Source organism: Zonotrichia leucophrys, chromosome 2 (genome assembly GCF_028769735.1).
Source record: "Zonotrichia leucophrys gambelii isolate GWCS_2022_RI chromosome 2, RI_Zleu_2.0, whole genome shotgun sequence".
Taxonomy (NCBI): Eukaryota; Metazoa; Chordata; class Aves; order Passeriformes; family Passerellidae; genus Zonotrichia; species Zonotrichia leucophrys.
In genome coordinates this window covers 130,535,071-130,547,892 of record NC_088171.1, presented here as the reverse complement: position 1 = coordinate 130,547,892, position 12,822 = coordinate 130,535,071, and the positions used below count along the sequence as shown (strand labels likewise).

General features: G+C 37.5%; 1 protein-coding gene across 2 annotated transcripts in view; it reads right to left on the bottom strand.

Moving 5' to 3' along the window:
- The window catches only part of STK3 (serine/threonine kinase 3), a 143,058-nt gene that overhangs the window by 50,942 nt on the left and 79,294 nt on the right, over positions 1–12,822 (bottom strand). For both annotated transcript variants that reach the window (XM_064706438.1, XM_064706437.1), the window contains exons 9-10: positions 12,233–12,425; positions 1,827–2,002 (exon numbers count right to left, since the gene is read on the bottom strand). In XM_064706438.1, coding sequence (XP_064562508.1) covers positions 1,827–2,002; positions 12,233–12,425 — 369 coding nt within the window. The remainder of the gene's footprint in view (positions 1–1,826; positions 2,003–12,232; positions 12,426–12,822) is intronic.

The window sequence follows — 12,822 nt, the reverse complement described above, 5'->3', positions numbered from 1 at the left end:
AAACATCAGCAAGTATGTAAGATTAATTGGTCTATGCACATTACATGTATTTGTACATTTCAACAAATAAAATAACTGTTTTATCAGACAGTACGATAGACTAAGAACAGGCTAAAACATCACTGTGACCTAAAGCAAATATACAATTTGGCCACAGGAATTAGTTCCCAGTTCTTCATGTTTCAACTTAAAATATACAGAAATAAGCAAACTAATTAGTTACAGGGATTTATCAAGTTTGTTTTCACTTCCTTTTCCCTTCTCTTTCCCACCTCAATGCATTTCTTTTTCCTACTTCATGCTTTAACAGACATATACATTAATAAATTTGTAGGGCTTTCCATCCCATACACTTAAATATTTCTTCTTAGCATGTCCCTTCCTTCAGAGAGAACCATTCTAGGATTCTCAAGTCTGTACTTGCCAGTCTACCACCACTGGGAAGGTTTGCATATAAAACTCAGCAGTTCAGTTTCTGAAGATCAGAACTGCTTGGGTTTTGTTCTAGGACAAATTCCTACTTCAAGAAGGCAACTTCATTGCACAAGCAATGCCAACAAATTCCACATGATTATCCACATATGAGTTATCAATAAGTAGGTACTAACAGATTTATCATCTTAGCATTTACAAAAAGAATAATTTTTGCCTGCATTTCTTCACAAGTAATGGAAAAGACAGGATGAATTTAAAATTGTTCTAAAGGCAGCTTTATTGCCACTATAATAACCCCACTGAAACAATGGCCAGTTATTTTCCAGTGAATAGTGCAACTATTTTGTTAGTCAATCATCAGGATGATAACTGCTGCATTTGATAGGAAAAAAAAAAAACCTAAAAAACTCTACCCAAACCAAAATCCAACTAAATCAAAACTCTCCAGCAGCAACAGCTTGTACTATGCTATTTAACTGGCTTTACCTCAGTAGTTTAAATTTAAGAGTCAGCTTTAAGTAGAAATGCAGTAAGTAAAAACTGGAAAGAAAATTCCCCGCCTACAGCTGTTACCTAAAATTAAACACAGCATTTCTCTTGAAATCTCAAGTGTGCTTCAAAAAGGCACCATGTGATCATATTTAGCTACTGCACAGTAGTTATGAACATTTCATCCACAACAGATAAACAAAGACTTCATTGAAAACATGTTAAAAAACAAGCCAAGGTGAAAAACAGGTATAATTACTTACATAATTATATATTTCATTTTAAGTGCAACCTATAACTTAGGAACATTTTCTTTTTGATCCTGTAATAATTTGCAACATAGGCAAAATGAAATAAACTACAAATATTTTGGAGAGTAAAAACTCCAACCTAAAACAGATGAAGTTGTGTTAGGTAGAATAATTCTATGTAAAGAGATGTTTGCTATTGGAATGGTACCAAGAAGATGACTTGTGCAGAACACTAGGTGGTCTTAAACTTCTCCAAGGGGATGGATTAAATGCCTCCAATCCAGTTTAAAATGCTTATCATTTTACTGAGATAGCCAGCAAAAATGACAACAATATTCCATGTCTATAGCAATTCTAGTTTTCTTAACAGTACTGGGTCAAATTTTAAAGTTGTTATATCACATGAATTTTAAGGAACCAAAACCATTTTTCAAAAAGGTAATTACAAAGTAATATAATGTCACACACCATTCCTCATTAAAAAAGTCCCGTGTTAATCAGGTGTACTTACTTCAACAACCAGAATGAGGCACAAAAATTAGATATCTGGACAGTATTTTTGAAATTTTATTTGCATTAATATAGTTATACAAAGGGATTAACTATTTTTGGCACATATAAAATAAACTGCATGCAAGAGAAAGTACTTACGAAATCAAAGTCTCCATCTTGAGGGACTTTCCAGTTATCAGGGAAAACGTTTTTGGATATGTGGTAAGGTTCATGCATGTTCTGATTACAGTTTTCAGGGCTTTTATTCTTGGAATCTTGTTTATCAAAGTAGTCCATGAAAGAAGGTCTTTGAACTTGTGGTGAAGTAGCATTTCCTTGGTTAAAAGAAAACAGAAAAAAAGGTAAAAAACTATTCAATGATTAAAGTATTAATGCACTACAAACTAAACTTCACTAATTAATTTTCCTGGGGTTTGCAGAAACGAATACAGTCATTTGTATGTGATGCAAGCCTGTTTGTCCCCTGAGGATCTCTGGCATAAAAGCTCATAGTGAAGTATGATATTTTTGTAGCAAGATACAATGTGGAGAAATGTTCAAGACATTTCAGTGTTGCACACACAAATAACAGGAGAAGTTACTTCATGCAGTATTAATTTGTTGTTATAGAGACTGAATAACACGAGGTGCTGAGCATCCCTTTGGGTGCTGAATGCCCCTAACTTCAAGGCCTGGTCCACAGGCACTTGTAGGAAAGGACCAGAGTTTCACTAAAGGTGGGATTTAATCATTACTTAGAAAAAGAACTTGCAAAATACAGCTATACAAATTGTGTCTAGATGCTGCTTAATTTAATTCATTACCAATTAATATGCCCAGAAAATTACAGGATCACCCTCTACAGATGGTTGCAAAGCACCCTGTCTCCATATCCTGAGGGATTTTTTGTCATCATCAAACAGCTGCAAAAGTTTTATGAAGCAGACAGGGATCAGCATGAACTCCTGCTCTTTTATCCTTTTCACAAAACTAAAGGTAAAAAAAAAAAATTCAGCCCTAAATTATTGAAATTTGTTTTCATTTGTGGGATTTCAAAGCAAATTCATTACTAAATACCATAATAAATAAACATTACTTGTCACCTCAGAGACCATATTCTGCATAGCATTGATACATTAAATGTGCCATGTCACTTCCTGGAAGTGTAACACATTTGACATGAAGATATATAAAATACATTTCCACAAATGAAATATGAAACAGGACAAATAACTAAGACTGGGGAGTGGGGGGGACCTACCACCAAATCAGACAAAACTATACATTTAAATTACAAGCATAACAAATTAATAGTAATTTTTATTTTATATATTTATTTTTACAAGTGAAAAGGAAAACTGAAATTATATTTTGAGCTTGTGTTTTACGTAATTACCAGGACTTGCTAATTATTAACTTCCTTATCTGGCTTTACACTTGTTTTTATTCATTCACTAAGTGGGTTTTTCTCCTCTCTTCCACTTCTTATTTCACCATCTCTTTCCATCTCCTCTGTCTAAAGATTTTCTAATTCATTCTAATTTTGCTGCATGGCTTAATAGCAGCCTGTTTTTTCATTAATGTTTATTTTTTGTACTGCCATCTTTTCACAGAATCATCAAGGCCAGAAGAGACATTCACGATCATCTAGTCCAACTACTGACCTAGAAACACCATAATCACCACAACCATACCCCAAGCGCCACATCCAGACACTTCCTGGCACTGCCAGGCATTCCAGAGATGTTGCCCCCACCACCTCCCTGGGCAGCCCATTCCAATGCTTACTCACTTTTTCTGTAAAAAAAATAAATTCAAATATCTAATCTGAATCTCCCCTGGCAAAACCTAAGGCCATTTGCTCTCACCCTTTCACAAGAGACCAACCCCCGGCTGGCTACAACCTCCTGTCAGGTCGTTGTGGAGAGCAAAAAGGTCACCCCTGAGTCTCCTTTTCTCCAGGCTAAACAACCCCAGCTCCTCACAGGACTTGTGCTCCAGACCCTTCACCAGTTCCACTGCCCTTCTCTGGACACACTCCAACACCACAATGTCCTTCTTCAAATGAGGGACACAAAACTGACCACAGGACTCAAGGTGTGGCCTCCCCAGGGCTCAGCAGATGGGGACAATCACTGCCCTGGACCTGCTGGCCACACTATTCTTGACAGAAGCCAAGACTGCATGTTGATTTATTGCTTCTTTTCTTTCTTGCTGCTCTGAAAGTTTTCTGTTCCAGTAAGATTTCTTCTGGCATTTTTTAATGTGTGCTTCTACTATCATGCTCTAAGCTTTAGTGAATTTGACTTTAGCTGCTTTCCTTCAACTCCAAAATGATTCCTTCAGTCAATCTGTTATTTCCATACACACCTTCTTTTCCTCACATTTTTTAGCTGATTTTTCTCTCAGTTTTTGCCACATTTTCATGTATTTTTTTCCTAATCCCAGATCTCTAGTCACCATATTTTAATTAGTAGCAACTAACAATTCAGTGAACTAAACTCCAGGTTAAATTTAACTGACCAGACAACAGACACCTCTTCTCTAGAATCTCCCAAGTTTGCCCCCACTAAACTCAAGATCACTTGAAGGATATTCCTCTGGGACTGAGGAAGAGATAAGAAGTAAACAGCAGGGATGCCAAATAACTACAGGAAAGAGCACTAAAGAGCAAAAGCCATAGTCATAGAATGGGTTAAGTTGGAAAGGACCTTTAAAAACCATCTCATTCCAGCTCCCTTTCGATGGGCAGGGATGCCTTCCACTAGATCAAGCTTCTCAAAGTCCCATCTGACCTGGCCTCGAACACTTCCAGGGATGGGGCAACCACAGCTTCTCTGGACAACTTGTTCCAACATTTTAACACCCTTGTAGGAGATAATTTCCTCCCAATACCCACTCTAAACCTGCTCTCTTTCAGTTTAAAGCCATTATGCCTTGTCCTGTCACTACAGGCCATTGTCAGAAGTCCCCCTGCAGCTCTCCTGTAGGCTCCCTGTTAAGTTCTGCAAGGTCCTACAAAGTCTCCCTGGGAACTCATGCAGAGAATGAGTCTTCTCCAGGCTGAACAGCCCCAGCTGTCTCAGCCAGTTTTCATATCAGAGGTGCTCCACCCCTCTGATCATTTGCATGGTCCTCCCCTGGATTTGCTCCAATAGCTCCATGTTTTGGGGTCCTAGGGCAGAACACAGTATTACACGAGGAGTCTCATGAGAGCTGAGTAGAGCAGGAGAAAAATGGAAGAATCTAAATTTAAAAAACCACACATTTATAAAACAGATCCAAGAGAAGATATTAGCATGAAGGAGGTAGAATTAAAAACAGAAATACAATGCACTTTCTTAGTACAAACTGTTCATTACTTAGTGATTACTGCCCAAAACCCCTGAAACTGTTTGTACCAAAAAAGATAGGACACCACATTGCTGGCCTTTCACAACCAATTTTTTCTTGTGTTGAGATGGCTGTACTTAAGTTTCATCCCTGAGACATAGTTATAAACAAAAAGATTGCCAGTGTCTCTGTGCAAAATTCCAAGTACCAAAATGTTTGCCCATTACAGGTAAGGAAATCTCCATTCTCTCACATATAAGGCAATACTAAAGATTTTCCAAGCACTGCTCAGAATTTTTAAAACTATTCTGCTTGTAATTTTTAAAACTATTATAAATAATCTTCCTTATACATGTAATAGAAGACTACCTACACACAGAAAACAAACCATCCCCTCTGAATTCCTTGTTACCAAATGCATATTATGGAAATTGGGTCAACAGGATTGAAATTACTCCAAGGTAAGCAAAGAACATTTTATTTTTTCACTTTGAGAGTATCTTTCATGTTTTGCTAAGTAAGAATTTAGACCTCACTTCTGATTTTAACTGAGCATACAGTCAGTTAGCCCAATTAAAACAGCAAGAGCTGCTTACCTTCACTGCAAATACAAAAACTCACAGAGAAAACCAGAAATGTGACTGCAAAATGATGAGACCAGAGGTATTTCAATCTTTTTCTTTGTTTCTTCCTCTAATGTAAAAAATCCTGAAGAATTTATTTAGAAATTAATTTTTAAGGTTTTATTTTTATAAATAAATAAATGAAAAAAGAGACACTAATCCAATCTCTAGCTAACCTAACAGGTTCAGTTAGCGTTTCATAGGAATGGGTAGACATCTACCAGTTTAAAGGCCATGTGAAAGCTGCTACCTCTTTTGTATTTACATTAGAAAACACTCAGGATCTTTATGTCAGAGCAAACTGATAAAGGTTGCATCTTTTTTTTTTCCCCAAAATAAGATCATTTTGGTCTGAAATTACTTTTTTACACTTTCATGAATCACAGACTTATCTTCTGTTATCTTTTCAAGCATCTTTCAAAAACCGAGAAAACTGGAAGTGTAATATGTAAAGATTACCTTAAGGACAATTAATTGACTCATCTATTCAGTAAGTTACACTTGCCACAAAAAATCTGCAGCACAGTCACTATCACTCCACACTTGCACTGAAAGCTTATTGTGTAATAGCCTGTTCCATTCTAGAAAGATCTGGATTTTTCATTCTTCTAAATATTTGCTTTTCAATAAGCAATGATCATGTTTAAAAATGTTTTCCACCATTTCAATATTTAAGAATATCTGTCTTCTACCATCCCTACAACTTGCCTACTGCAAAGACAGCTTGGGGGAAAAGGCCATAACAAAACAACAGTCAGAAACTGCTAGAAAGCCATAAAACACAGAGAGCACCACTGGTGCTGAAAACACTCTACCTCAGCAATACCTCTGATAGGAACACAGCCAATAGGGATGTACTCAAATATAGTTTCTTCAAGTTTCTTCCAAAAAGTATCCTGAATAAAATGAATGAGGTAACAACACAACACCAACTCTATGACACTGTTTCAAAAACATATCACAAATGAAACAAGTAATTCTCAATACACATTTCAAAATAAAGAGGAATGCACACTCCATTCTAATACGTGTTTTGGTAAAATTCCACCGATGTGTCATCTACCATGAAAAATTATTTTGCAGTGAAGCATTTCCAACAGAAAAGTATTATATTAACATCAAATTGATTTTAAACCTGTTTAAAAGTTCTGCTGTTAGTTAACAAGGAAGATCAGCAGAGGAGGGTGACCATCTCCTACAGAAAGGAGACTCCCACTACAATTTCCTGGGAGGGCACAGGTGCTGGTATTTTGTTTGTTTGGCATTTTGGAGTGGAGGGTTTGCAATGTCCAGTAGAAAGTACATAAGCCTTTCTCTCACTCTGTGACTCCCAGGACACTGGACCTCTTCTGCAGCTGCATATCTATGGAGGAAAGCTTTCTTCCTTTTGCCAAAAGGCACGAGCTTGCACAGCCTTCTACATTCTGTGGATATCCATCTACCACTCAACTGAGGAACATTTTCAGCTGCTTGATGAAGTTAGGGATGTGGCTCTCCTATCTGAAGTGCTTCTGTGAACATCCTGCCATTATCTTTTATTCCCTCAAAATACACTGCTCAGTCACTATTGAGTCAGAAGCTGTAAAGCAATCAGCCTCCTTTAGACCTGTACATACCTATGTGCTCTCACCCCTGCTGCAAAGGCAACCAGAGCTTATACAACATCATACTCTACTCAAGTTTAGTATTCCATACATTCCTACCACTACTCTCTCCCCTCACAAGGTGCCCTGCAACACAATGGCAGTAATTCTGGGAAATGGGAGGCAGAAGCCTAGAATGTCAATTTGACCTCAAGTCTCCAGGCAAATGCATCTAACAGTGAACTACCACATGAAAAGCTGCACAGCCACCTCCTTCAGCCATATTTTAAGCAGGAATTGTGACTGTATTTTATGAGTGGGAAAGTTCTGCTGCTAACACTCACCTGTTAAGCAACCACCTCAAAGAATCAGAGGTCAGGCTACTGGGAAGCACAAGGAAGCAGCAGTAGAAACTGCATCAGTTACTTAGGCCAGAGCAGCTGGGATTCTACCACAGGACAGATCCAAGAAATGTTTGACTTCTGAGAGCTGTATGACAAAGTAGTTACTGAGTTCACAGGTTTTGTATCCCAGTGACTTATACACCCAAGCCTTCATTCAGAATTGGGCTTCATCCAGTCTTTTGTCGGTTGTATGACACACATACTTACCAGAAGTAGTTGTAACTGGCATCTAAATGGAAAATCCACATAATTTTCAACTAGTTGAAGCTTTCAGAGACTTTTTGAAGGACTATGAACCCAAGTTACAATTTTTAATGAGGAAAAGTTTCTAGCACAAAACATTTCTTTGCTTCTTGAGAATAAGACTTGTAAAACTGGTTTAATAGTTTTGGGGTTTTTTTACCCTCACTCCCTGGAAAAAAGAAAAAATATTCAATTATACTACTATTATAATAATGGAGTATTCTGAATTGGACAAGACTCATCAGGATCATGGACTCCAACTCCTGGCCCTGAATAGGACACCCCAAGAATCACACCATGTGCCTGAGAGCATTGTTCAAATGCTTTCTATCAATCCATTCCAGCCGAATCACACTTTATTTCTGGTTTTAGCAAAACAAAAGAAAATGCACATTAAACTAGCATTCTGCAACAGCTCTGAAAAGCAGAATTGACAACAACATTATTTAAGAAGAAAAATCCCCATTTTAAAAATATACTACTACTAGTGACATAAATGAACAACTTTATTACCAGTCACAGAAAATGGCTTGAGAACCAATACAGACCTGTAAACATCTATCACCTCTATACATATACACCTATATATGGCACCAAGCAAACCATCTTACTGGGGGCACAGTAAACATGCCTGACTGAAAATACATCTGTGAAGTGTAAATACCTAGGCTACAGCAACACTGAAACCAGCCCATAATTGAGTTTCCTTACAGAACTCCTACTGAAATTAAGAAATAAGCTGTTATAAAACACATTTCACCAGCTTTTGCTTGTCAGCTGAAACACCAGCTGAAGTAAGAGTTTTGAAACACCAGTCCAAGCTATCCAAGCATACACCTCATATCACAGAGGAGACTGACTTACAATATCAAATAATCCCTTACCCTGGATGCTGAAATCACTAAAAAATAATGAATAAACCAACTCATGAATTCTTCTATCCCCATGAAGGTTCTACAGCATGGTGCATGTCCCGCTGTAATCAAAAATACCATTATGTATAATAAGACAGCAAAGTAAGTGCTGGAACCAAATCTGGTGCCTGACAGCTGAATGATTAAACCATCACTTGCCTCAGGCTATCTCCAGTTTGCCAACTTTGCTGGAGTTATTGGAGTTATGCTGCTCAAAACACTCATCTGTTGGGGGGGGGAAGAACAGGGAAGGAAATCTGCTGTCCCAAAGATTATATTCTTATATTTGATTAGCAGGAAGAATGTATTTAAGAATTACACTGACTAAACCTAAAATGTTCACGTCTTATAGGGCAAAAAGTAATAAAACAAAACCTGATTACTTTTCTACATTCTAGCTGTCAAATGCCACCTCATGACTTCTCTGTCCCTGTCTTTGAATACATTCGTTACCAACCACAAACTATCTCTAAGTTTCACCAAAGACTGAAGCAAGAGTTGGAAATCCACAATAAACCCAAACTGCACTAAGAGACAACTTCTTTTCCAGCCCAATGCAGACAGCCAATGTGAATTCAAACAGGGCAAAAAAGAGAAGCAGGGGCATGTGTGTGAAAAAGAGAAAAGAGAACAACCACAGGTATTGCTGGTGCACCAGAAAGCCCTAACACTAAGCCTTGCTGAAAAACCACAAGGGGAACGTGAGGGAGCTGCTCTGAACAACAGTCTCTCCACTGACATATGAAAAGGCTTCTACACAAAAACAAGTAAAACCCAGGCAACTGAAGAGGTAATATTTCCATCATTCTCACTCTCTCCTCTACTCCACATTAAACCTCCTAAAGTAAAGTTCCTCCCAACTCTTCTATGTTCTTCATTTTCTTTCCTCTTTCCAGGTACATACCACAGAGTCTCTGTTCAGAGCATGCACAGGCATACCAAGCAAGACAGGATAAATGTTGTTTATTACTAGACTGTATAATGTATGTTGGGGCAGAAGGACAGGCCTCTTTTTGTTCCAAATCCCAATTTTATCTGGGCACAATTCCCTATTTGTGAAAAAATATGGTTTTAGTTATTTTCTGTCATGGCTCCCAGAGGCCTCTAAGCATGGGTACTTATAAATAAAAACATATTATTGTTTCTTATTTTGTCCTTGAGCAGGGAAACAAAAGGCAGAAGGAAACAAAACATGAAACTAAACACAACAGCAATTAAATAAGAAGTTTGTCATAAATATTTTGTGTCTCTAGGAAGGAAATGAAATCTCTCTTCCCTAGTTCACAAAGTTTATTTCTCCAACCTTCTTGCTTGCAATGTTATTCAGCAGTACCAAAGAGCACTTTTAAGATACTAATTTTATTATAACCAAATCATGCAAACATCCAGAAAGTGCCTACTTTGCCTCTATAGGTATACTGGAAAAAGCAACTAATCTCCAAAATCTCCTGTCTTTATCGAGTATAAAGAAACACAAAATCTGTGTCTGCCTTTCAGGGACATAAAGGGTTTTTATGTCCCTTCCTGGTGACATTTCTTTAGGAAACTTGCTGTTGCTTCTATTTCAGCCAATAGCACAACAATCAAAGAACCAGAGGACCAGCTACAGTGGACATGATTTATATTCATTTTTAGCTGAGAGATGTGGAGGTCCCATTCTTGAATTATTTCTAGTTTTTAATGTAAAAAATGCAAATAATGCATGCCTAATGCAAAATACAAGAAATTTCAGCAAGTAAGTGCTGAAATCAAACCTGTGGCCAACAGCTGAATGATGAAACCATCACTTGTCATGAAGCAAACTACCTCCAGTTTGCTGGATTTGCTTTGCTGCAGTTACAGGGCTCAAGACAATCATCTACAGTACAGGATGGAGGGGAAGGAGAATAATCCCAAGATTATTCTTGTTTGAGAAGAAAGAAGAATGGGATTAAGACACATACTGATCAAATGTGAAGATGTAGAAAGGCAACTCCCTAACTACAGATTGTAACTGGAATAAATTAAAAATTTACAATAACAGTACATTTTAAAAGCAATTCCCCAGCAGACAAATAAAACACAGATTAAGAGATTGCAATGCAAACCCAATGCCACTCTTCTGATCTGTTGGGCCTAGCAACAGGAATTTCCTCTCAGCATATATAAAAACCGCATGGAGAGTGTGGTGCAATTTGGTAAACTACTTCCACAGAACTTACTTACAAAGACTGATTTGTCAAGCTGCCTAGAAACTGCACTAAACATAATTCATAATACTTCCACCCTAAAAATTAATTCTAAATTTTTTCGTACTATCTTTCCCCATTTTTTTTATCACACAGCTGAGAACTCTAAAGGAAAAACAAAATAAAACCCAAAACAAACCACAAAAAAGCCAAACAAGCAACATCTACAAAACTTCTTTTTCCTTCCAACTTCCTGTACACACACAAAAAGTTTCTGCATTGCACTTCCAAATAATCTTGAGCAAATTACATCAGGTATCTACATGCAAACACAAATGCAGCTTTGTATTTGCTATGAAACACTAGTCATTTATTTGGCACTGAATTCCACTCTTGAGATATTGGCTCTCTGTATTACACACACAACTTCCCACAGCCTCCCCTCCCTGCAACTGCCTGGAGTTAAACATTGCATTGTGCCTCATGGAATCAGGCAGCTACAGCCTGAGTTAGAGTCATCTATTGATGCTGCCTAATCATGCAAATAATTCTATTAAAATTCATGGACCTCAATCTGCAGTAGTCTTCAGCCAAACAATGAGCATATCAGCTAGTAAGTATGTAAATTAACTATTTTTAAAATGTGTATTTATAGATATTTCAGTATAAGTTATATTTTTATACATAAAACATTCACAATTCTTTATCTCCTGGTTATGTACTCCCTCACATGCTGCCAAAATCAATTAGAACTTTTTAGTTAGTTTCAATAATCTTTTGATCATTGCCTTAAATCAATCATTGTTGAATTACATTCCAAAAAATGTCCAAATAATTATTTGCTTAAAAAATACAGATCTGCTAAGTGATCATGAGTTACAAAACGATTTTGCAGCAAAATATATTACTGATTGCTGACCCCAAAGAGAGTCATGATACATTCCCAGGACCACTGACATTGAAACAGCAGCCTCTCACATAATCACACCAGTTTAGCTCCAACAAACTGGTCCAGGTGTACGTGGGACAGGAGACAGAGACAAGCAGTGCAATTCACAGAAGGACAATTTGAGAGTCCTCTAGAGAAACTTAGCAAAGCACCAAAACCAGGCTTCTGCTTTGAATCTCCCACTACAGTCAACTTTTTCTCTACAAATTACGGACTGCTTAGAGACACAAAAACCCCTCTTCCCCTGTTTTAACCACAGAACTTCACACTTCAAAGCCTTTCATGATACAACACTGTCATGCAGCATGAGAAAACACATTATTAGAAAAAAGCAAATTAACAACATACGTTTCACGGTCCCATCTTCCTCTTCATCATCATCACTGTTGATTACCATGGTCCCCAAGTCTGACTCTAACATGGTGCTGTTGTGCTCAATCATTGTCTGAGCGCCCTCACTCATTGTGCTGGTGGCTCTCATGGTACCAGCGCTCTCTGAATTGGTCTTCACCATGGTGTGAGAGTCCAGCTCATCTTCATCCTATGGGGAAACATTTGCCAGGACACAGCAGATCATTAAAACAAAGGTAAGATGCAATCACTTATTGATTAGTATTTTATCTTTTTGTGACCTAGTTGTACTGCTGATCTCCAGGCTTAAACTTTAAAAGGAATCACAAAATAAAAAATCTTTCATATAAAGAAAAACAAAAACTCGTCTCTCTCACAGATGCATAGCAGGGTAAGTATAACCCACACATTCACTTTGCATTAGCATTCAGGTTTGAGTTATCTTTGTGATTTTCATGACCCACTTTATCTCTCTGGGTTCCAAAAATCACTAACACAATTTACAGAAAGAGATTTTGCAGTTTTGCAAGGGACTGTCACAAAGGGTGCTGACCAACCTTAAGATCATGCCCAGCATCTGACATTAC